This window comes from Xiphophorus maculatus, chromosome 5, assembly GCF_002775205.1.
Source record: "Xiphophorus maculatus strain JP 163 A chromosome 5, X_maculatus-5.0-male, whole genome shotgun sequence".
Taxonomy (NCBI): domain Eukaryota; kingdom Metazoa; phylum Chordata; class Actinopteri; order Cyprinodontiformes; family Poeciliidae; genus Xiphophorus; species Xiphophorus maculatus.
In genome coordinates, this window is record NC_036447.1 from 7958842 (window position 1) to 7985477 (window position 26636).

A 26636-nucleotide genomic window follows, 5' to 3' on the forward strand; every position below is an offset into this window, starting at 1 on the left:
CATTTGCTTCTCCCTCTTTTGCCGAATTGAGATTTCTCCTGACATTTTGTGGAGGAGCTCCTCCTTCTCAGCTCTCATATTGTCTAGAAGCTTCATGTCCTCCTCTGTTTCCTCCAGGTGAGCTTTTCTCTCCTGCTCTACCTGATGCTGGCATGTCTCAACCTCCTTCTGTAAATCCATATGGTCTCTTTCAAATCTGCGTTTTAGCTCCTCATGCGAAATGTGAAACTGATCCAGTTCGTTCAGCAGCTGCTTCTCTCTCTTTTGAAGAATAGTGATTTCTCCTGACATTTTCAGGAGGAGCTCCTCCTTCTCAGCTCTCATATTGTCTAGAAGCTTCTTGTTCTCCTCTGTTTTCTTCAGGTGAGCTTTTCTCTCATGCTCTACCTGCTGCTGAAGTTTTTTCGACTTCTTGTTTCAGCGCAGAATGTTTTCTCTCTTGGATAAGCTTTTCTTTCTTTTCTTTCTTTGAAAGAGCAGCTTCCTCCTGCTTTACCTTCTGTTCGTATGTCTCAACCTGCTGCTGTATGTCCATAATGTCTCTTTCATATCTACATTTTAGCTCCTCGTAGAGACTGTGAATCTGGTCCAGTTCATGCAGCATTTGCTTCTCCCTCTTTTGCCGAATTGAGATTTCTCTTGACATTTTGTGGAGGAGCTCCTCCTTCTCAGCTCTCATATTGTCTAGAAGCTTCTTGTCCTCCTCGGTTTTCTCCAGGTGAGCTTTTCTCTCCTGCTCTACCTGATGCTGGTATGTCTCGATTTCTCCTGACATTTTTGGAGGAGCTCCTCCTTTTCAGCTGTCAGCTTGTTGATGAGCTGCAGATTCTCGTTGTCTCTTTCTATGTTGGCATCTGTCGCATGTCTCACTTCCTCCTGATATCTATCCATGTCTTGCTTCAATCCAGAAACATCCCTTTCGTATTTACAATTGAGCTCATTGTATGAACATTTCAGCTGAATTAATTCCTCCTGCAGAAGTTTCTCACTGCCTTGCAGGAATGTGATCTTTTGAGACATTTCTTGATACATTTCATCCTTTTCAGCTCTCAAGTTCTCCAACAGCCGTTGTTCTTCACTGAGCCTGGCTTCATCATACTTTTGTGTCTCGGCCTCCTGCCTCAGCAGAGCATCATCTGCTTCATACTGGGAACGCAGCTCCTCGTATGAAGTCTGGAGTTGGTTCAGTTCTTCTTGGAGGGCCAGACTTTTCTTTCTCTCAGCTTGTATTTCAGCTACAAACGCTTCCCGGCTGAGGAGGTGGGCCACCTTTAACTCCTCAAAGTCTTCTTGCAAGTTCTTCTTCTTCATGTACTTCGCATCGTTGTGAACCTTGGAAGCAATAACCGCAGCGTTAAGGACTGCTGGATCGCTGAACTTCTCTAGTCTCTCAAGTTCCCTCTTTGCCTCCTTGGCCTGGTTGATCAATGTTTCTTTGAGAGCTTTCTGCTTCTTTAACTGGAATTTCGTCTCTTCCAGCTCGGCCTCCAGGTCGGCCAGTTTCTGGTTGTCTTCAACCCTCCCGGCTCTCTCCATTTCCAGGGCGTAGCTGAGTTCCTGGATTTCCCCGTGAAAGATTCTCGGGTGTGCAGGAGGGAACCTGCCTTGGGGGTTTTGCTGGCCTCCCCTTCTCGCGTGGGGTCCCATCGTTCCACTGCGGTATCTCGGCGTATAATGAGACATATTCTACTAAATACAATCACTAAAGTTGTCGATTGGTAAACTACCTTAAAGAGCTTTGCGCACGTCTGAACTGGTCAGTGATATTGCAAGCAATGAAAAATATGCAGAATTGTGTTGCATACAATTCTGCAGTTGATGACATCACAGACTGCACCGCCAGTGACATCACAGAGTCTTCCTTTGCTGGTGGTGTGACATCATTCCACCACCAAATATCTCACTCTTTATTCTTGTTTACATTCAAAATAGTCCATGATTCACTCGTTTTTATCCCAAATATCAGGGCATCAAACTCATTTCCATTTTGGGCCAAAATGAGCTAATATATGATGCGCGGTTGGCCGCATTAAACGGACAAGGATAGAAACCTAAGATGTAATTTTATTTTCTGACTTTTAATGAGGAAAGATGCTACGGCGATGGATAGCAGCCGTTAACCATAACGACTGGCAGCTGTTAATAATCATGACTGTCAGCCGTCGGTGTAATCACGAATTTGCAGGGAAAGTAAAACGACTAACGTTGATATACTTTATAAGTAAGTATGATTAGAAAGACATCAAATATTGCTTTATGGAGAAGGTACGTGTCTAACCGTTAGTAACCATGGAGACAGTGCCGTACCATCATGTAGCCTAGCATGTATGGAAAAAAACTTATTAGCATCTCGTCTTTTGTACGTTTTTAATGCTGCTCCAGTGTAAAACTCCCGTCCTTCACTTCCGACGTCCATCATGGCGCCTTGCAAAGGGTCAACACCATAAAGACTCTTGTTCTCCAAAGTTAAAACAGTTTATAATGATTAGGCAACCCTTGATTTAACTATTTGAAACTAATCTGTTATTTGTAAAGACATTTTAGGCTAAATTGTACATCTTTGATCATGAGGCTTTAAGCTGTTTTTGTTTTGTTTTTCCTCAGGTGGTGTATTACATCTTTGCCATGGTGGGGATGGAGTTGTTCAAAAACAAAGTGAAGTTCTACGAAGACATCAGTCATCCTGAGAAGGCATACTGTGGAAACTCGTTACTGAAAGGCAGCACGTTTGCACAACTCAACTACTGCAAAAATAATTTCAATAATGTGGTTTCCTCCTTTATCCTGCTGTTGGAGCTCACTGTTGTCAACCAATGGCACGATATCCTTTACAAAGTGCTGCCTGCAGGGCTTTCCCTCACTTTTTACAAGAACATATTTCAATTATCTTTAATTTAGATTTCATATTTAAATTCATTTTCTTTCCTTAATCCGATCCCACTGCTCGGCACCGGATTTGCCACAGTCACTCATAAATCAGCCCTGATCTTCTTTGTCCTCTTCCACGTCATGGTTGTGATCATCATCATCAAGTATGACCAGTTCTTACCAATCCTACTCGTCCGCATCATCTCCAGCAACAAAAACAAATAATTTTCATGTCTGAACACAGTTACTGAAATTAGTGTTGGTCAATGTAGGCAACAACATCTGGTGTTATTACCAAAGGGTAACGCTAAGTGTTGATTATAGGGAGACCATGTAAAAACTCAAGTTTTCCACAACCTCACCCATTAGTCAAATTTACTAATTAATTTTTAGAATGCAATTCAACATTACAATCAGCATTCTAGCTATTTGAAGTGTGCTGTTATAAAACTAAAAACTTTTGATTGCAAATTTCTGGTTTTACAACACATTTGATTCAAGGTTTTTTAAATTTGATGCCTCAGTAGTCGGTGAAAGTAAGAATTAGTGTCGACTTTTGAATTCTCACAATATTACGGTAGTTTTGTTTATCTTCATATGTTATTTTCAAACACTTGAACAGTTTTGAATTATTCCAGTAAATCAAATTTACAGAGTGGGTCGAATAATTCCATAATATAGATGATACAAATAAAGTTTAACTGGATGTAGATCGAATTGCTTTCTGGATTTCTGTTGCAGCACATATAGAGGTGAACAATGCCATATTTACACAAAGTAAAACTGTTTATCATCAGCATACAGGGAGATTTATTGTAGTCAGTGCCACCGATTGGGAAAACTTGCATCAGAAATCATCACTTTACTGAATTGTACAAGAAAAAAAAAACCCTGCCATATAATTTTAAACCCAAATTCATTGGTTATCAGATTATTGGTAATTAAGCAAACTCTAAATGTTTCACTTTATTCTGAATTTAAGTGTTGTAATTTCTGTCCTTTTTTTTTGTAATGCAACTTACTCTAAAACACATCCCTACGTATCTATTTTGTCTCCCTAGTACTTTGTATTTTAAGCATGTTTCACTCTCTGTTTTTCAGTATCTTTGTGGCGTTTGTTCTCGAGGCGTTCTTTGTGGAGTACTCTGTGGGTAAAGGTGATCTGCAAACATCTCTGGAGAGGAAGATTGAGGAACTGGAGCTCGCCGTGGCACAGTAATGTTATCTTGGTCTTAGTATGCTAGCGTGATTTGTACATAACACTGAAGGAGGCTTTTGGTTTTATCTGTATCACTGGATTATGGGATTGTGATTTATTCTGCACACTCTTTGCAGATTACTTGTGTTGAGGATGAGGATGGGAGAGCTGTATGTGACCGAGTAACTGATATGTTTCTGCTGAGTTGTGCTTTTATATCTTTACCTTTTCACCAGGGAGAAACTAGAGGACAATTTGGTCAACGCCATGGAAACCACTGACAACGACTTAGGATCTGGGCAGTCACCCACAGCAAACCTGCCTTCGCTACTATTTAAAGTTTCTTCCAAAAGTAAGTTTACAAAACAGTATTACTTTTCAATGAGTTTCGATCCTTTCTACTTTTGAAAGTTTGCTGGTCTTCAGCTGTGCAGCATCCATTGTTTGTTAGAAGAAGAATAAAAATGCCTTGATATTTTTGAAGGGGAGTTTCTGACAGAGCAGTTTTTAAAGAGACAAAGACACAATTTCAAGGCGTTGAATATCTAAGTTAAATTTCTTAAGTAATATTTCACATATATAGCATTTTCATAACAACTGAAGCTGAAAACAGGTTCAGTCGTTTACATAACAACTGAAGCTAAAATTGCACTATCAATATAAAATTGATAGTGCAATTTTATAACACAATGTGCCTGGAAAATCAATAATAGTGCTCTTTTAACAGTACCTAGATTACAATGTCATCCTATCCGCTAATTTACTATGTGCCCACGTTTATGTATGTTTGTTTTGTTTTTTCAGGAGACTGAAAAGCTTGTTGACCAGTGGATCGTTTTATTATCTTGCAGGATACCGGACGGTGGATGCGTTGTTGCAGCGGATGTTCGAGGCGGACCTCGACCCAGAGGATTTTGCTGAGAACGACATTCCTGAAGACCAGGCTGGGAACTTTGCAAATCCAACATTTGGAGTAGCATAGACAATTCAGCACAACTTCATAGCATATACATATGAAAAAAGAGAAATTGTATCATTAGACATTTTACATGTTGAAATGCGACGCTTAACCAGTGCAATGCATCAACTGTTTGATTGCATCATGACCCGAGTTTTATTTTTATACTTGAATACAAAAGCAAAATGTGTAGAATGAAAACAGATTTGTATTTTCGCATAAAAGCATGTTTACATTGATGTCTTGTGTGTTGAAATATTTGAGGGAAAAAAACAGAACATTGTAACTTTTTTTTCAGATGAAACGAGCAAACGTCTTGCATTTTTATTTGCACTGAAAAAGCAAATGGCATGTTGTATTTATTTTCTATACCAACAGGTTCATCTCAGTAAATGGCATTATCACCAAACTCTACATTTGAAGAATTTCTAATTTTTTTTGGCATTTATTTGACTGGTTGTGGCAAATTAAACATCACAATTCAGTTTTATTATATTAGTACTAATAAATAGAAGATTTTTAATACAGCAATTTTACATTGCGGCCACAACAACATAATCAATTGGGAGATTGATGCCTTGTTAGTTATGGAAAAGCTAAGTGGAAGGAAAAAATGTGGTGGAAAATACATGTTGCATAATTTCTAATGATTTTAATTTTTAAAAAATGAATTAGAATTTTAATTCTCCTTAGATTTAATTACAGTTTAACTTTCAACTATATTGGAGTCAAAGGCAGCAAAAAGTAAATGAGCCACATTTCCACATCAGAAACAGCTGGTTTTTTTTTAATGGTTTAGGTATCCATGGCCTTCAAAGGTCAGGATCCTGCATGTTTTACAGGTTTTCCTGGTTCAGCTCATTTGTAGGGTTCTGTAGAGCTTCAATCTGCTGTATTTGAGGAGAAACACAAATAAAACACATTCTGGTTTGAAATGAACAGGGGTGGCGACATCCCCCTACTGGCGATTACATGTAACTGCAGCCAACGGAAATTCATCACGTCCTACAAATCTTCTATTATGAAGAGAAGCAGCAAAAAATGTTTAAATTATCTCCACTGAAAATTATATACAGACATCTCCCTGAAAATATCTGAATAAAACTGGAAGTTAATTTACTTTTACTGAAGCAGTTAAAGTAAGTTCGCCTGTGTCTAGTTACTTTGCTGAATGAAGAACAAGTTTGTTTTAAACAAAGATTAACCTGCTGAGTCTGCTGTGCTATTTTGAAATCAACAGTATTGCCACTGTTTTACCCGGTTCTTCTAACACATATACATTATGTACTGAAGTACCATTTTGTTAAATACTTATATACGGTTATTTGAGTAATTTGCTGCTATTTGCTTGAGTAAAACTATGCTGAAGTAGTGCTACTCTTTATTGTGGAGAGTATTCAGAGACTATCCAGATTTTTTGTTTCTTGTAAATATGTGAAATTAATTTGAATTTTTCTGAATATTTTTACAGAAATTTAACCTGCCAAAGTAATCAGATCTCTTTCTTATCTACAATGCCCCCGATACTTTGTCATATGTTTATGCAATCAATATTGTGCACATCAAAACTCCTCTTTAGTTACATGTAACATACTGGCTGCTGATTTTAAACTGATTTTGTAGAAAGGTTTGCATACTGAAATATCAGGAGTAGTGACAAACTTCTGGTATGTTGTGGATCTGAAGACAAAAAGTTCAGAAACTGGTGTTCTAGAGAGGAAAACGGCCTCAAATCCTGTTAATCTACAAATTTATAACATTCTAAAATGTTTAGAAGTTTGTGTTTTTAAGGATGTCCACAAAATTATAAAAGAATGTGCTTATATATAGCTTCAAATACCATTTCAAGGGTAACATTGTTATATTACATTGTTAGAAAAATGCCACCATTCCTGGAAATACTGTAATATTTCCATCCTGACTGGCATCACTTACTGTTAAACTGCTACAGCAGCCCCTAGCGGACATAAGACCAAACTGCAGCTCTTACTGCTTCTTTTTCCATGCATGTTTTCGCAGGACATCTCCACAGAACTCCTTGTGAATCCAAAATTACGGTTTCTCAGATTTTAATTGTATGTTCTATACTAATAATCTAGTTTTATTTGTTGAAAAGCAATTTTTTATTTCACACAAGTAGGAAAGTGCACCATTCCTGGATATAGTGCAATACCAGGATGATGCGTGGAGTGGACAGAGCAAGCCCTTATTCCAGCTCCCTGCTTCAAAAATCAATTTAATATACAGTCTCCAAGTGGAGACATATCAGATATTAAACTGATAAGAACAGAAACTACACACTGATCTTAGCCAAAAGGCCGAGAAGCGATGCCACATAACTGCAGAGGAAACCGAGTCATTCTGATTGGCCTCGCTTTAACTCACGGTTCCAAAACTTTGCTATTTTATGGACCATACTACCAACAGTCACAGTATATGATGGGAATGACCAACATTTTATGTGGTTTCAAAGCAATAAATTAACTCAAATAAGTCACATCAAGCTTAAAAGGAGCAACGATAGTCAAATCAAGTTGCTTACATCTAGTCATGTGGTTTGCTTTAGTCCAATAGGCAGCTGAGTAGCCATAGCTCAGCCCTTTTTTGGTGTTGGTGGAAAAATGAGCACATCATTTATGAAAATGTATACATTAGTATGACACTAATATATACATGTGTGTGTACAATTCTTTTCTTGTTCATTTCATGCAAAAGAAGAAGATGGCAGGTTTACAAAAATTAGGGTTTTTGTTTTTTTTACAGGAAAGTTTATAACAACTGCTACAGCAGCCTCTAGTGGACATGACCCTAAACTGCAGCTCTCGCTGCTTCACTGCTCCTCCACGCAAATCGAAAAAGTATTTTGTTAGCTTTTTAAACATTTTCAGCTCAGAGTAAATAAGTACGGTTTTAAAAGTGTGAGGCAAATATTGTAGCACATTGGCAATAATTAACAGAAGCCCTCCCATCACAATTAACAGGATATGATGATCTATCAGAAACAAAAAAATGGAATAAGTGATTTGAAAACAATCTAAAATTATTGGAGTATAACTAAAAACCCTTGGAAATGGTGTATGCAAAAGGAGAAAAACAACAACAGCATTATAATCATTTTGATGTCAAAAATAAAACATTTTTTGTGACAATTAAGTTTCACAGCTTTAGTTAAACTTCTTGAAATTCTGATCTATTGAGAATTTAATACACATTTTTAATAGTTTTTGATTAAGAATTACTTCACGTGTGGGAAGGTGCACTCATACAAGAATCTGACACATTAATCTACATATACAGTATCATATATGTGTATAACCTATCTACCTATAGAATAGTTATTTTAAGACAATTTAGATTTCTACCTGATAAATTTTCAACCAATGCTACAGCAGCCCCTAGCGGACATGAGACCAAACTGCAGCTCTTACTGCTTTCTTTCTCCAAGCATGTTTCGCAGTACATCTCCACAGAACTACTTGAAATTCTGATCTATTCAGACTTTAATACAAATTTTTAATAGTTTTTGATTAAGAATTACGTCACGTGTGGGAAGGTGCACTCATACAAGAATCTGACACATTAATGTACATATATCATATATAAAAAACATTTTGCTTCCTGCCCTCCACTCCCCGGTATCGTTACACCTAAAATCTGTGGGTCCCTTCTCAAGATCTGCGCCAGCGGCTCAATGCAGGCCACATAGAGAAGGGCGGATAACGGACAACCCTGATGGACACCGCAGTTCACTTTCACTGCTTTTGTCAGAAACCCGTTCACCATAAATCTGCTGGAGATGTCTCGGTACAGCAGTCCCACCCACGCTAAGAAAACTCCAAGGAAAACCCATTTTTTGCAGAACCCGAGAAAGATACTGGTGCAAGACCCGATCGAAAGCTTTCTCAAAATCTAAGTTTAGGACTATCAGCCGAATGTTTCTGTCTCTTGTTAAGGAAAAATGATTATTTTTAGTGCTTAATACAGTTAATCTTACGACATGTGTAAAAGTTATATTCAATACTCTTATTTGGAACAGGTTTTGTCTGAGATGCGGGATGGGGCCGAATAGCAGGCATTCAGACAAGCAGGGGCCTCCCGCTGTCACACAGAGCCATAAAATTAGCATTCCGATGGGGCAGAAGTACGGGAGTTTGGGGGAAGAGACTTCAGAGGTATCTGCGAAATCTCATCTCAGGACCTTTCGGCGCCAGGGATCCGCCCGTACCAGACAGGGATTAGCACTAAGTGGTCCGCCCTTTTACTTAGACAAAAACCAGACGGCCCTCCAATCTTTGCCGTAAATCAGGGAGGTTCTTAAGTTTCTCTGAGTCCCTACGGGAGTTTCTAATTGGTCAAGAACGGAACGCCTTAATTGAATATATTAAATTGAAGAAACACCCACTCAGTATAAAATTTCGTGTCAGCGTTAAAAATCCAGAGATCGGCCACTATTTTTTGCCTTTTTGTTTGTCTTTGTTTTGTGTTTGTCTGTCTTCCCCTTGTCTGTCTTTATTTTTATGAGAAAAATGCATATCTCTGTACCTCTGCAGCTTTGTTAATTGATTCATGCGTTGCTTTGTATGGGATTAAACTCTGTGATCTGTGACGTCAACGCGCTCTGTTGTTGTTTCACTTTCTAACAGCTGCAGCACCGCCCGCTAGGGATCCCGGGACTTTAAGGAAGAAAGAGCCAAACGTTTTGTCCAAAGTTAATGTTAAATTATTCTTCCTTAATACTCTCGCAAAACAGATGATGTCTCGGATCAGTACCAGGCTGTCCGTGATGCTCCTTCCCGGGACGGCGCAGGCTTGATCCGGGTGGATTAAATCCCCCAACACTCGACACATCCTGGCTGCTAAAAGTCTACTAAAAATTTTGCAATCGACGTTTAAAAGGGTGATGGGTCTCCAGTTTTTAAGGTCTCTTTTGTCTTTGTATAAAAGTGTAACTATTCCTGTTCTAAAACTATCGGGGAGTGTGTCTAGTTTGCTAAAATCGGTAAAAACATTGATTAAATCAGGTGCTAAAATGTCCCAGAATGTTAAATAAAATTCTATAGGGAGTCCGTCTGAGCCTGGAGACTTTCCTCTTTTAAAACTTTTCAAAGACTAAAAGCTCTAAAAGGGTAAAATCCTGCCCGAAAAAACTCGTCTCTTTTATACTTTTTTCAATAAAATCCAAAGTTTCTTTGATATTTTCTTTATTTACTGATTTTTCTGTATACAGTTCACCGTAAAAATCTTCGATTACCTTTTTCTTTTCTTCTATGTTAGAAACAATGTTTCCATTTTCTGATTTTAGTTCAGAAATAAAACTTGGATTATTTATAATTTTCTTGAAAAAGTATCTAGTGCATTTTTCTCCTTCTAATTCTCTCTCTCTGTGCTTCTTAAAATTACTCCCTTGCTCTCTATTTCTGCTAAAATACTAATTTCTTTTTTGACTTCTCTTATTTCCTTATTAAAATCCATTCCCTGTTGGTTTAAAAAGTGATACCTTTGTAATCTTTTCTGCAGCCCTATCTCTGTTCTTTTCTCTTTTTATTTTTTCCTGCTTGTCTAAAGAAAGTCTGGGTCCTACCTTTCACCATCTCCCACCACTGTGCTCGTGTTTCGTACAGGTCTTGGAGGGTCTGCCACTCGCGGTACCGCTCCCGGTACTGGCTGACCAGAACCTGGTCCTCCAGCAGGGAGCGGTTGAGTTTCCACAGACCTCTCCCGGTCGTCGCACCTGAAGGAAGTGAAAGCGTGCAGGACAGAAGGAGTGTGTTTGTGTATATATATACTGTATATAAAGGTTTTACTGGTTTAGAAAAATCAGAGGATAAATAATAAAATAAATAAATAAAAATAAATAAATAAATTTTTTAAAAAAAGGGAAAATGGGAGGAACTTTTAATAAAGGTCAAAATACTGAAGAATACGTTCCATGTGGCCCAGAAATAGATCATATGGTTATAATTCATGGCAGAGTTTGTTGTCAACATGTTCCACAGTGGCACACAGAGTTTGGTTTTCCTAAGAATGGCAGCTTAGAGGTAGACCATATCAGAGACTTAGAGCAGAAACTCTTAGCACAACGTGCCAAACTGATGCAACACACAAAGATTTCAAAGACACACCTGCATGCACTACAATCACACGAAGAAGCGTTCAATCTCTGGAAAAGAGAAGCCTTTTGCAGGGATCAAAAACACCAGAGTAAACTACAGATGGTTCAGAAATTTGCATACAAGGGGAATGAAAAATATGAGACTAAAATAGAACAGGAAAAATCTAATAAAACAAAATGTGTTTCTTCTCACGCATGTACATCACTGGCTGTACCTGGCTTCAGTCTAACGGCACCAACTGACCCTTCAGCAAACCCATCTGTGGCTCCACTCTACCCAGCGCTCCAAGTCCTTGGAACTCCACCACCGTACCATCCAAAGACTGATGGTCCAGGACCGAAGAATCCATTCTGGGATCCCTCGGACGACTCCCTGCCTCTGGCTATCCTCCACCAATCAAAGACTGAGCAGAAACCCCGTCCTGTTGACCTTGAGCAACAACAGGACCAGGACAGAGTTCCCTCACGAGGCTTGAAAGGCCCGCCTCCACGACCCCCTACAACTGAACATGGTCGTCACCTTCGCTCCAAAGACCAACCCCTGACCCCACCATCACCTGGCACCTCTGGAAGCCGGTACCGAGGACAGAAGGTTGAAACCTATCCCATGGTTGAAGTCCCTGGCCTCAAAGGCCCTGACCTTCTCTGCAGAGCTTGGGGACCAGATGACCTCATTGCTGTAGCCAAACAGCACCTTCCCCCTATTGAGAAAGGAGGCAGAGCCATCGCTGAAGCCCTAGAGTATCTCAGCAAAACCATGAGACCAACGACCTATGAACTTAAGACTGTTTTGCTCCATGTTTATGGTCCGACTGTGGTCTCCAAACTTGGTCCAGTCTTCTCACAAGATCTCCGTCTAAGAGGAATGGATAACCCTGACGGAACCGACAATCCACTCAATGCTGACTACAACAAGGCTCTACGAAAAATAGGCGAAGCCTTCATAGAGCAGTTTCCAATCCGCCCCAGCTACAATGTCATCTCAGCCTGCACCCAAGGTCCAATTGAAGGTTCAAATGACTTTTACAGACGCCTGTTTGACATTTTCTCAGCTCACTCTGGTCTAGAAGTCCCCAAAAATGACTGGATGGGAAATGATCCGGCTGGTCCCTTTGAACTGCTTCTCTGTCAAAAGTTCCTGGAAAGACTGAGGCTTGACATCAGAGATGGAATCAAAATGTCCTACATTGGATGGGACATCACACCAAGAATTAAAGAACTTCTGCTTCATGCCCAACACAATGAGAAACTCTGCAACGATCGCCTGAAGAAGAACAAAGACCGCAAAGAAAAGCGCATGGAAGATGCTCAGCTCACCCTGATTCAACACATCACTGCTCAGAACTCCAGCCACCGCCCACCTGCAGTTGATCAATATGGAGGTCCCTCACAAGATCCATGTTTCAACTGTGGCCAGATTGGACATTGGGCTCGAGAATGCCCTCAGAAAAAGCGAGACAGAAGCAGAGGTAGAGGTTTCCACCACCATCAAGGACGTCCAAACCCACGTGGCGGCTTTGGCTCACGCGGCCGAGGGTTCCTAACTCGGGGTGGTTTCAACATAAAATAATTATTTACAGTGTGTTTACTTTTATTAGAAGTTCATTTAATATTAATCTTACAATGTTTAATCAGTTTATTATGTCTCACTCAGTCTTACAGAGTCATTGTTTCTCTTTTTAGCCTTCACAGTTTGCCTCAGTGTGTCAGAAGCTTAGCAACAGGCGATAAGTAAATAGTTGTCATACCTTGCGGAGTGACAGACCAGACCGACGACTCAGCGATTATTATTAGGCACAGAATATTCTGTCTGAAACCCATTTTTAACTGAAAGTTGCATTTTTCTCTGTGTGTGTATTAATCTGATTAGCTCCTTGGGAATGTTGGTGATGACACTGTGTCTGTGGGAGAAGGACGGTATACAGTATATGTAGTGTTAAGGAGAAAAGTTATTATGTTAGCTTAAATTTTGGAAAAGCATGGCTCTCCTTTTCCTCCTGTTAGCCGGGTCGAGCGGATCTCGTCACAGCTGGCAAGGAAACGGCAGGCACAATGACGTCACAGATCACATAGTTTAATTCATACTAAGCACCGCATGAATCCGTTAACAGAGCTGCAGAGGTACAGAGATATACATTTTATACAGACAACATGAAACAGACAACACAAAAACACATAAGACAGACAAAGGCGCCCACGTGGAGAAAAGATGAAAAAAAACTCTTCCTCTCCGGTGATGACCTGAAACTATAAACCAAAAGGGTGTTTCCCTATTTAATATATGCAAAAAAGGCGTTCTGCTCTTCGTCCAATTAGAACTCCCTCAGGCCCCCAAAGAAAGTTGGGACTTCCTGATTTATAGCAAAGGTGCCTGTTTTTTATCTAAGCAGAGGGCGGACTACCCCGTGGTCATCTCTGCCTGATACGGAAGATCCCTGGCGCCAAGAAGTCTCTGACCCCTTTCGGACTGTAAATTTTATTGCTCTGTGTCCGCGGGGGAGGAAAAGGGCCCTGCTTTGTTTGAATATCTGCTATTGTGAGCTCCCCCATGCTCCACAGAAAACTGTTCCAAATAAAGTGTTGGCTATCCCTTTACAGATGTCGTAAGATTAAGTGTATTTTAGCATTAAATAATCATTTTCCTTAGCAGTAGAGAGGTGATTCCTTTGTCTAGTCAGATCTCTTCGGAGTTCTCCATCTGCGCAGATGTGAAATAAAGCTGTGTTTTGTTCTTTCTCTTTAACAAGGTTTGGACTTTGTTAATTTTTCTCGCTCCACATTTCCTCAAAATTTATAAGGTTATTTTTGCATTCATCTAGCACAGGGGTCTCAAACTCGCGGCCCGCGGACCAACTGCGGCCCTCGGGACGATAGTTTGTGGCCCCGCCTTAATATGAAAGTTTAATGTTAGTGCAGCCCGCGAGTTTGATATAATTGGCACTTTTCAGTGTTGTGCGCGGAGCTGAACGAACTTACCAATCATGGTGGAGTATATTGCTCTCGGGGGCGGGACATCGGCCGGGCCTATTTGCATTTTCTATTTGTCATTATTTGCATGCGGTACATGCGCAATTTCCGCTTCACGTGCTTCAGCATCCAGTCTAGACCCGGAAGTTGCTGATCAGTGTAACGTAATTAAGGTTAGGCGCTGTAACGCTTGGGTTGTGTTTAAGGGAGGAGAGGAGGCGGCAGATTCGTCAGGACGGTCAAAAACTCACAACCACACTGGTACTGGGAATTCCCCAGTGTTGTCCTTTAATAAATACGCTCTTCACCAACCTTACAAAGCCCGGTTGAACGGCTGCTATATTATCAGACATGAAAATTGAGCAGCGTCCAAACAACCCGTAACATTACTAAAAAGTTAGGGAGCTAACATGTCCGTCTAGCACGTTTCTCCCACGCTCTCTACAGAGAAGCTGTGGCGCATACTTCTGACATCATTAGCAATACTAGAGTATCTTAAAGAGACACTACACAATTACGGCTGTTACAGCGCCTGACTACGGCCTAATATGGTAATAGGCGATCAGAAAGGTTCGGCTGAGGAGACCGTGTGTGTGAATGCGGCCTAGCCTCACCCAGACTCTACCTCCAGCGGCCCCCGGGTAAATTCAGTTTGAGACCCTGATCTAGCATGTTTGTAGAGGTCTAATTGATCAAATTGAGCTATGAACTTTGACAGGTGAACTTAATGTGACCTTCTCTGAACCTTTGCATGCGCATTTTGAACTGTTCAGTGTTTCAGTCTTTTATGCACAACTTACAGTTCTCTAACAAAAAAAAATTCACAACAGATGTTTGGTTCACGAAGAGACAGAATAAAACATAAAACAGAAAGAGTTATTGTAGACAGTGATGACTTTTGGCAGGAAAGATTTCTTGTAGCGGTCTGCATTGCAGCAAATTTGAAGAAGCCTCTGACTGAAGACACTCTATTTTCCCAAAGCAATCTCATGAAGAGGATAGTTTAGAGTGAAACAGATGAAGAGTGAAAAAATCGATCTGCTTCAGCTCCTTCCAGTGCTGCTATTGCCATCTGAAGAAATGGTCACAAAGTGTGCATGAGCTGGTCAAAAACAGCCAATCAGAACCAGAAGGAGGGTCAAAGTGCTGTCAATCAAGCTCCTGTACACTGCTTAGTGTATTAATGGAGGAGGAACAACTTACAGTTTCAGGAAAAACTGTTATCTGCCATGCTAACTAGCTTTAGCATTCCTGGCAGACTCTGTCTATCAGAAATAAGCCGTAGTATATACAAGAGTGTATCAGAACAAAAAAGGAGTAAATTTCCATTAAAAAGCTAAAAAAAAATATATTAACTTAATCTCAAAACTTTTGTAGAAAAAACTTTAACATTTCTGAGTTTCAAAAGTCTAGAACAAGTTAGAAAAACTCTGAAATTTTCAGATTAACCTAAAAAAAATTCTTTAAAAAACCCCAAAACCAACAGCAAAAAAAACCTTGACAATTTCTGGGTTTGAAATGTCTAAAACAGGGGTCACCGACCTTTTTCAGACTGGGAGCTACTTCACGGGTCCAGAGTAACACGAAGGGCTACTTATTGATACAGACATAAAGGCTCTTCAGATCACCTATCTGTTATGCTAATTCCTGCATACAAGCCCCTGCTGATCAGGACAAAACCTACAGTGAGGCAGGTGAGGGTGTAGACTGAGGGGGCCATGGAGGCACTTCAGGACTGTTTTGGGTGCTCTGACTGGGAGATGTTCAAGGCAGCAGCAACTTACAATGACCAGATCAACATCGATGAGTACGCCATGACTGTGTCAGCCTACATCAACAAGTGCACAGAGGACGTCAGCATCACTAAGAACATTATCACCCGGGCCAACCAAAAACCCTGGATGACTAAGGAGGTACGTGAAATGCTAAAAGCACGGAACTCAGCCTGCAAGTCTGGCGACAAGGAGGCACTGAGGACAGCGAGAGCCAACTTGAACCGTGCTATCAGGTTAGCAAAGCGAACCCACAGTCGAAAAATACAGGAGTTCTTCCACGACACCAGCAACACCAGAAGTATGTGGCAAGGCATAAAGGCGATCACAGATTACAATCCATCCTCCCCCCAGTGGGTGAAGTTGATGCTGACTTTCTAAATGGACTCAATAACTTCTTTGGGAGGTTCGAGGCACTGAACAGTACTCCGGCAAAGAAAACTGTTCCCACCAGGAAGAGGAGGCACTCTGCCTGGACACAGCCGATGTGTTGAAGACTCTGAAAAGAGTCAACCCACGGAGGCCCCAGGCCCCGACAACATACCTGGGTGGGTGTTCAGGGAATGCGCAGGTCAGCTGGCTGGTGTCCTAACAGACGTTTTTAACACCTCACTGGACCAAGCCACAGTGCCAGCCTGTCTCAAAACTGCCTCCATCATTCCGGTGCCAAAGAAACCTCAAGTCACCTCTTTCAACGATTACCGGCCTGTGGCACTGACTCCCATCATGATGAAGTGCTTTGAAAGGCTGGTAAAAGTCTCCAGAGACTCCCCCCCACATTCGACCCGTTCCAGTTTGCCTACCGCCGAAACCGCTCCACTGAGGACGCCATCTCCTTCACCCTACACCTATTCTGGAGTAACCTCACAACATTGGAAGCTCAACACACTGTCCTGAGCCGTATGCAACGAAATTTCGTTCTGTATACACCCTGTGCATGCAAAATGACAATAAAGTCAGTCTAAGTCTAAGTCTAAATGTTCTTGGCTCAGCCTCTATAACAATAATACATATATGTATATATGATTACATGCTGCCTGATCATATTAATGTTAGGGACTACTCACAGTAGTTATCAGTAATAATTTACCATGGCAGATATGGTTAATTGCTATATTGTGATCAGAAGTTCTTGGTTCAGAGTTTTAAGTTTGATTCCCTTTTGGAGATTTTCTGTGTGATGATAAATTGCCCACCAGTGACTGAGAGCCTGGATTGGTGCTGCAGCTGCAGGGCTGGACGAACTGAGTACCTTGAGATTTTCCTTTGAATAAAAAAAAGAAAAGAATAGTTCTTGTTTTATTATCTAACCCTCTTTACTATTAACAAAACTGTGGAGAAGAAAATATATTTTGTGTCCAAAGATATTGTACACACAGCTGTGTAGAGTCTGTGGGGGTGAGGTGGGGCACAAAGCCTAAATCTGATTGGTCAGTTTGCTTTTGTTTATTTCACGGGTTGGCGTTTTTCTGTAAGCTAAACATGAATGAGTGGAGTTTGAACCTCCCGTAGTTCTAAGATCCCACCTGAGCTTCTTACAGTGTGCGGTTCTGGCGGGTCGCCGGTTTATTTGCTTTTTTCAGGTTTCGCCAACTGAATAACTGACGGGTCACCCGCTGGCCGACACCAGCAGATGCGCTGGGGGAAACCCTGGATATATGTATAAACATCAATGACTCCTGGATTTCTGGGCTTCTCACCCTTTCTCTAAGGGAGCCCAGAGACCCTGCGGAGAAAACCCCTCCAGGATAACAAGGCAGTTCCCAGGAGGGGCACTCTCCAGTACCCCCTCCAAGGACTTAAAAAGGCTGGGTAAACAGTCAGAACCCGACCCAAACCCGTAGGTAGAGGGAGAGGCTGTCCTCTTGTTCACCCCAACGCACCAAGGCGGGAGGCAACAAGTCAGCCCACTCCTGCCCAGCGCCTCTCACAAGGGCAACTCCAGGGTGGAAAACATCCAACCCGAAGAGTTTTTACGGCGCTAGTGGCTCGTATTTTTCTGACAGTAGGCAGACAGGAAGGAGGGGGAGGAGAGGGGGCAAAGGTCATCGAACCCGCGACGTCCGTTTCGAGGACTAAGGCCTCCAAACGTGGTGCGTGCTAACCCCCTGCGCCACCACAGCACGCCCCGAGTCCGACTACTTCTAGCCGGAACCCATCGGCTCTTTTCGGGCTGAGCCCGGCCGGGCTCTGTGGGTTAAAGCCCGGCCACCAGGGGCTCCCCAACGTGCCCCACCCCCAGGTCTGGCTCCAGGGTGGGACCTCATGTACGGGCGAGCAGAACCACTGTTTCCAATGGTCGTTTTCATCATAAGGGATCTTTGGGCTGCACTTGGTCTGGTTCCTCACCTTGGACCTGTCTGCATTGGGTGGCCCTACCAGAGGCATGAAGCCCCGACAGCAAGACTCCTAGGATCACTGGGACACTCAAACCCCCCCACCACGATAAGGTGGCAGCCCATGGAGGGGACGTGTGTGTGTGTGTGTGTGTGTGTGTGTGTGTGTGTGTGTGTGTGTGGGTGTGTGTGTGTGTGTGCGTGTGTGTGTGTGTGGGTGTGTGTGCGTGTGTGTGTGTGTGTGTGTGTGTGTGTGTAAATATGAAGTAACCTATTAATTATGTAAGACAGAGAGAAAATGAGAGAGAGAGGAAGAAAGTTGTTTTTTAAGATGAGGAAACAAACTCAATGTGGTGGGAAGCAAATTCTGACCTTGGGTCCAGTTGTGAGGTGAAATGTATCTTTGTAGTTTAAAAAAAAAGATTTTTAGGCTCTAATAAAGTTTTTTAGGCCGTTATTTAACAGGCTGAACAGGAAATTGGGAGGAGAGAGAAGGAAATGACATGCAGCAGATTCCCCAGGACTGGGAATTAAACCCAGGTTGACAAACAAAACCTAGAAGTAACGTCCTAAACAAAACATAATTTACAGTTTTACTGTAAATCTGGTTAAAAAAATGACGGAATTATTCATTTCTTAGCCCCTTTTCCTTCTCTTTTATACAAGCAGACAGAACATAAGCTCAACAACACAAAAGCTTCATATTTATTACAAAATATTCATCTAAGAATCGATTTCTTCCTGTAGTGGAAATGATTTCTGATTAAGTTTTCTGTTTTCATACTTTCATGGATTGTTCTTCTTTTTACCTTTTCTACACTTTTTCATGTTAAATTGCACTTTTTTGTTAAGTTTCTAATATTATCTTGAATCTGTATTTCTAAATAAAGACTAACTGAAAGATCCCACAGTAACTTTTATTTTTGATAAAACCTGTTTTTTCTTATAACAAACAAACCAGATAAAACAAGTTTGGGCTTCTTCAGGGTCCAGAGTATTAAATTATGATTACAATTATCATCTATTACTATGTACAGATTAAACTCTAATCTTCATTTAACATCCTGGAACCTGAAGAATCCAAACCTGTTAAATCAGCTTTTTTATGTTTGGTATAAAAAGAAAAACAGGATTTATCAAAGAAAAACAGGTGAATGGACTGAACTTGTGTCGTGCCTTGCTAGTCATGTTGACCACTCAAAGCGCTTCACACTACAGTCACATTCACACCGACATGCAGGTTGGAGGGCAACTTGCCGCTAAGTGCCCCGCCCTGGGGCAGCTCAACATGTGGCTGAGGAAGCTGGAATCGAACTTACAACCTTCTGGTCACAAGACGACCACTCTACCCACTGAGCCACAGTCGCACTAAAACAGCCACTGCATGATCCTTTTGCTAGTCTTCTTTAAAATACAGGTTTAAACAGTTTAATGAGCTACAATTCAGTGCAATTTAATATAAAAAGTGAGTAGAAAAGATAAACTAAAGGACAAACCATAAAAGCACAAATACAGTGAAAATAAACAGAAATTATTACTATTAAAAGAAGACATTTTAACTCTTAAATCAATTCGTTGCTATAAAAATTGAGCCCAGTGTTGTTGCGGCGCTAAAGCAGCGAAGGGAAAAGGGCTAACGTACGGCTAATTCAATTAATTTGACAAGTTTAACAATAAAGCTGCACACGTGTTTGGGGTTTCTTCAAATCTTTGGGGGCAATTTGCAGTGACCAACTGACCTGACCGACATGTTTTAGGAGATGTGGGGGGAAACCGGAGCACCCGGAGAAAACCCACGCAAACACGGGGAGAACATGCAAACTCCACACAGATGGTGTCTGTGAAGACGCAGCGCTAACCGCTGCACCACCGTGCTGCCCACGTTTTTTCCAATTGGGTTGGGAAGGGATCTATTTTCTAGTTTGTCAATGGGGGGAAAACTTTTTAAATTTGGTCTTGACGGAGCGTGGCATGGCGCCCCGTTCACAGAGGCTACATCCTCCATGCGTTTGATTCCAGTCCTTGGTTCGTCTCCTGCACGTCTTTCTCCTTCTCTAAATATCAAAATCAAGAACTTTAGACATGATCTTGATTGTCTTTACTCGTTTATTTCTTTTTTGGCTTCTTACATCGCAGAAAGTTTCGTACCTTCTTCCAAAAGGAAATTTTAGATTTTTTCCTTTTACCATCTGGATCCTCCAAATCCTCCAGGATGGTTTCTCCAGCAACCTCGGTCTCTTCTGAGGATTCTGGATCAGTGGAAGAACCTGGTAAAGGTTCTCCTGCGAGATCCTCCTCTGAAGAAACCTCTTGATTTAAGACTTTAACTTGGTTCTGTGAATCATCTTCTTCCTTCTCTTGGGAAACCGTGATGGGTTGTTGTTGGAAACCTTCTTCCTCGGCTCTGAGACTGTCGGCCAGCAGTAGGTCGTCTCTTTCTCTTTGTAAATCGTTTTTGTAAATCTTCTGTTCGTATGTCTCAACCTGCTGCTGTATGTCCATAATGTCTCTTTCATATCTACATTTTAGCTCCTCGTAGAGAGTGTGAATCTGGTCCAGTTCATGCAGCATTTGCTTCTCCCTCTTTTGCCGAATTGAGATTTCTCCTGACATTTTGTGGAGGAGCTCCTCCTTCTCAGCTCTCATATTGTCTAGAAGCTTCATGTTCTCCTCTGTTTTCTCCAGGTGAGCTTTTCTCTCCTGCTCTACCTGATGCTGGCATGTCTCAACCTCCTTCTGTAAATCCATATGGTCTCTCTCAAACCTGCGTTTTAGCTCCTCATGCGAAATGTGAAACTGATCCAGTTCGTTCAGCAGCTGCTTCTCTCTCTTTTGAAGAATAGTGATTTCTCCTGACATTTTTAGGAGGAGCTCCTCCTTCTCAGCTCTCATATTGTCTAGAAGCTTCTTGTTCTCCTCTGTTTTCTTCAGGTGAGCTTTTCTCTCCTGCTCTACCTGATGCTGAAGTTTTTCGACTTCTTGTTTCAGCGCAGAATGTTTTCTCTCTTGGATAAGCTTTTCTTTCTTTTCTTTCTTTGAAAGAGCAGCTTCCTCCTGCTTTACCTTCTGTTCGTATGTCTCAACCTGCTGCTGTATGTCCATAATGTCTCTTTCATATCTACATTTTAGCTCCTCGTAGAGACTGTGAATCTGGTCCAGTTCATGCAGCATTTGCTTCTCCCTCTTTTGCTGAATTGAGATTTCTCTTGACATTTTGTGGAGGAGCTCCTCCTTCTCAGCTCTCATATTGTCTAGAAGCTTCATGTCCTCCTCTGTTTTCTCCAGGTGAGCTTTTCTCTCCTGCTCTACCTGATGCTGGTATGTCTCGATTTCTCTTGACATTTTGTGGAGGAGCTCCTCCTTTTCAGCTGTCAGCTTGTTGATGAGCTGCAGATTCTCGTTGTCTCTTTCTATGTTGGCATCTGTCGCATGTCTCACTTCCTCCTGATATCTATCCATGTCTTGCTTCAATCCAGAAACATCCCTTTCGTATTTACAATTGAGCTCATTGTATGAACATTTCAGCTGAATTAATTCCTCCTGCAGAAGTTTCTCACTGCCTTGCAGGAATGTGATCTTTTGAGACATTTCTTGATACATTTCATCCTTTTCAGCTCTCAAGTTCTCCAACAGCCGTTGTTCTTCACTGAGCCTCGCTTCATCATACTTTTGTGTCTCGGCCTCCTGCCTCAGCAGAGCATCATCTGCTTCATACTGGGAACGCAGCTCCTCGTATGAAGTCTGGAGTTGGTTCAGTTCTTCTTGGAGGGCCAGACTTTTCTTTCTCTCAGCTTGTATTTCAGCTACAAACGCTTCCCGGCTGAGGAGGTGGGCCACCTTTAACTCCTCAAAGTCTTCTTGCAAGTTCTTCTTCTTCATGTACTTCACATCGTTGTGAACCTTAGAAGCAATGACCGCAGCGTTAAGGACTGCTGGATCGCTGAACTTCTCTAGTCTCTCAAGTTCCCTCTTTGCCTCCTTGGCCTCGTTGATAAAGGTTTCTTTGAGAGCTTTCTGCTTCTTTAACTGGAGTTTCGTCTCTTCCAGCTCGGCCTCCAGGTGGGCCAGTTTCTGGTTGTCTTCAACCCTCCCGGCTCTCTCCATTTCCAGGGCGTAGCTGAGTTCTTGGATTTCCCCGTGAAAGATTCTCGGGTGTGCAGGAGGGAACCTGCCTTGGGGGTTTTGCTGGCCTCCCCTTCTCGCGTGGGGTCCCATCGTTCCACTGCGGTATCTCGGCGTATAATGAGACATTTTCTCCTAAATACAATCACTAAAGTTGTCGATCGGTAAACTACCTTAAAGAGCTTTGCGCACGTCTGAACTGGTCAGTGATATTGCAAGCAATGAAAAATATGCAGAATTGTGTTGCATACAATTCTGCAGTTGATGACATCACAGACTGCACCGCCAGTGACATCACAGAGTCTTCCTTTGCTGGTGGTGTGACATCATTCCACCACCAAATATCTCACTCTTTATTCTTGTTTACATTCAAAATAGTCCATGATTCACTCGTTTTTATCCCAAATATCAGGGCATCAAACTCATTTCCATTTTGGGCCAAAATCTGAATGTTCATACAGGGCCTGTTGCACCAGATCGTACTGATAAAAACCAATTCAGTTGTTAAAATATCAATATATAGGTGTTTCAGCATTCAATAATTCTTAAAATAACATAATATTGAACATCTTTTCACACTAATCAGTCCATCCAGGATTGTTTTTGTGGTTTTCTGCAATCATCACAGATTTTGTGGTGCTAATTTAGAAATATTTGTAAGGAATTTTTACGATATTTGAGCTAATATATGATGTTAAATGTTTTCTTTTATTAATCACTCTATCGGTCATGCACTATAACTTGACATCAAGCAAGGCTGAGACAGAGGTCACCAAATGTTTTTGGCCAATTTTGAGAAAAAGTTTTGATAAACTCAGAAAAAATGTGGGGATCTGTTGATTTCTGTGGTTATTTATTTATAACAACATGAAAAAGTAAAAGATAAAAACTATAACTATTGATTTCTAAATCTTGTTGAAAGTTGGGTCGGATTGATTAAGCCTTGTTTTTATTATCAGGCTAAAGACTCAAAAATTGTAAAAGAGCGATAGTTGTACTAGTATTGTTGTGTCTTGTTCATTGTTGTCATAGCAACTGCATACCATGGCTGTCAGTTAAAATAAAGAAAGTTGTAATCTATATTTTCAGCTTATTTTCATTAGCTTTTTAAAGGCACAATGTCGTTCTTATTATAAATAGTTTTTCTCCATTAATTCCTGTTTGTACTTATATCAGCAGAAATGTTTCAGTGTTTATTTTGTTTCAGTGTTTATTTTGTTTCAGTGTTTATTTTGTTTCAGTGTTTATTTTGTTTCAGTGTTTGTTGTTTTGTTTCAGTGTTTGTTGTTTTGTTATTTTGCTAACAGCAGACGATGCTAGCCCATATGTGAATGTAGCATTACATTATGTACTGTAGCTGCAGACAGAACAGCTTGTGTACATCAATCGGACCAGAGACCGCTCCAAAAGCAGGAAGTGAACTACAGTGCAAGGCATTCTGGGTAAATACAATCAAAACAAATGTGCTAGCCTAGCGCTAGCAGGAGAAATGGTTTATAGAAATGGAGCGTCAAGTTCATACTTGTGAATTTATCAGTCATTAATAGTTCACACCTTCTCGCACACAGGATCACAATGTCAGTCATAATGTTTCATAAGTCTGTTTGTTCTTCCTTAGTAAGATCCCCAGAGTGAGCTGCAGTTATCTTATCCTTGAATCGCTGGTGAATTTCTTCAGATCCGGAAGTGGTTTGACGTCATCCGGTGGTCAAATATGGCTGGATCTGGCATCGCTATCAGGCTGCATGAGTTCAGAGAGTCTCAGGACTCCAAAGAACTCGACTGGACCGCAATTTTACCTAAAAGGTTAGTGGAGACTAAGAAACTGATGGGACTGTCTATGAAGTTATTACGGTAATACGAGCAGACAGTGATTTGCGAAGGCAGATTTGCTTCTAAAGCTATTTTGAGCAAACAGCTCATATGTTTGTAAGCTACGGCCAGAGAAAATAGCTTAAGTAACAAATAGATGGTGCGTAAAAACAAAAAGTAAAGTAAAGCTCTGCTAATATTTTTCCCCTAATAAAATGAATTATTTAAATTTAAATGTATTTTTGTACACACAATAAATACCTTATATTTGTGGAAACAGTCCAATTGAGAGACACTTTGAGTCCTCAAAGTTACCTCCTTGGTATTTATTTACAGCGCGATTTACATTAAGGACAATATAACTGAGCTTAAAGTTTAGTTTTTATTTCAGATGTGTATTATTAATAATACACATATAATTAACAATTTTGCAATAAGTTTCTGAATGTTATTTTTCATCATCGTGACCATATTTCAAGTACAGCTTATTACCGTAAAATCACAACCGGATGTTATTCACGCACTCAGCACTAGATGGCGGCAAAGCGCCTTCTGCCTGGCAGTTCCACATGATTTTAACACAAGTCTAAAAGCGGACGGTCACATCGGTTTTCAGTCGTTCCAATAAATTATGCGTTATATTGCTGTTACTGTAGAATTTAGAATGACATTTTTTCAATTTTATATATTTTATCATCACAATGACCAGTTTAATTAGTAGTTTGATTCATGAGGAATGGCACAAAAGTTTTACTGTAAATGTAATTTTCCTTTATTTTCAAAAAATAAAAATGCTTTCTACTTCTGTTTAAAATAGAAAGTAGATAGATAAACTCTACAGAAATGTAGCCTGATAAGCATTACTTTAGTAAAATATATAAAATTTTGATGCATTTAAATACATTAAGTCAGACATTTAACATACTTAAAGCATGTTTGAGGAGAGGTGTGTTTTATTGCCTTTTTGGAGTAACTAATCTATTTTAACAATGCACACAAGAACTTCATTTATAGGTTTTCAAATGATGTTGAGCAAACCTTTGCAGCTATAGGAGCTTCAAATCTTCTTTCTGTGGAATAAAATAATTATTTACAGTGTGTTTACTTTTATTAGAAGTTTATTTAATATTAATCTTACAATGTTTAATCAGTTTATTATGTCTCACTCAGTCTTACAGAGTCATTGTTTCTCTTTTTAGCCTTCACAGTTTGCCTCAGTGTGTCAGAAGCTTAGCAACAGGCGATCAGTAAATAGTTGTCATACCTTGCGGAGTGACAGACCAGACCGACGACTCAGCGATTATTATTAGGCACAGAATATTCTGTCTGAAACCCATTTTTAACTGAAAGTTGCATTTTTCTCTGTGTGTGTATTAATCTGATTAGCTCCTTGGGAATGTTGGTGATGACACTGTGTCTGTGGGAGAAGGACGGTATACAGTATATGTAGAGAGGCGATTCCTTTGTCTAGTTAGATCTCTTCGGAGTTCTCCATCTGCGCAGATGTGAAATAAAGCTGTGTTTTGTTCTTTCTCTTTAACAAGGTTTGGACTTTGTTAATTTTTCTCGCTCCACAATGTGGCGTCACGAACAGGATTCTTCCCGGTTCGTCCTTCCGGTGGACAGCCAGGAGAGGGCTGATCACCAAGACCCTCATCTCCATAGCAGGCCTGTCAGAGAGCGAGGGCTTTTCTGGAACTCCACCGGGTGGATCGATCGAGACAGAATCCGACAACCTGGTCTGGGGGAGAACAAACCAGCAGTGTTTAAGGTCAAAAGGCTGTTTTCAAATATATGTAAGAAATTTACAGGGTTTTAGGCTTAAAACACCTCAGAGTTAGATTTTCCTGGGCGTAGGAAATCTAAAGTCTAAAGTAAAAGGTTTTTGAAGGATTCTCCTGGGCGTAGGAAATCCAAAACAGTATTCAGAGTCTAGGCTTAGCTCTGAAGGAATTTTTATAGGTTATTTTAGGCTTAAAATAACTGAGGATTTTTGTAGATTGTTCTAGGCTTAGAGAATCTACACTGCTCAAAAAAATAAAGGGAACACTCAAATAACACATCCTAGATCTGAATGAAAGAAATATTCTCATTGAATACTTTGTTCTGTACAAAGTTGAATGTGCTGACAACAAAATCACACAAAAATCATCAATGGAAATCAAATTTATTAACCAATGGAGGCCTGGATTTGGAGCCACACACAAAATTAAAGTGAAATAACACTACAGGCTGATCCAACTTTAATGTAATGTCCTTAAAACAAGTCAAAATGAGGCTCAGTATTGTATGTGGCCTCACACACAATACGTCACTTTTTAAATATTTATAAGCAATATATTCACATATATAATATATATTTACAATATTTTGCAAGCAATATTTCTACACTTTAATTACTCATCTGCTCTTAGTTTGACACAGTGCAGTGTGAAAGTGAACCACACCTCTGAAAATTTAATAAATGTTGCAATTTTGGACCAAAAAGTCT

The 26636-nt window shown here is 40.6% G+C and overlaps 1 protein-coding gene and 1 non-coding gene across 2 annotated transcripts; one reads left to right on the forward strand and one right to left on the reverse strand.

Annotated features, from left to right (window-relative positions):
• The first annotated feature begins 2256 nt into the window (after window positions 1-2256).
• Window positions 2257-5048, forward strand: LOC111608660 (two pore calcium channel protein 2-like). The gene is made up of 6 exons (XM_023334202.1): window positions 2257-2265; window positions 2605-2821; window positions 2942-3032; window positions 3970-4083; window positions 4303-4418; window positions 4918-5048. The coding sequence occupies exons 1-6, from the start codon at window positions 2257-2259 to the stop codon at window positions 5046-5048; spliced, it is 678 nt and encodes a 225-aa protein (XP_023189970.1).
• A 2115-nt stretch (window positions 5049-7163) lies between these two features.
• Window positions 7164-7354, reverse strand: LOC111608748. The gene has a single exon (XR_002752836.1). It is a non-coding gene; the product is annotated as a U2 spliceosomal RNA (small nuclear RNA).
• Between the last annotated feature and the right edge of the window lie 19282 nt (window positions 7355-26636).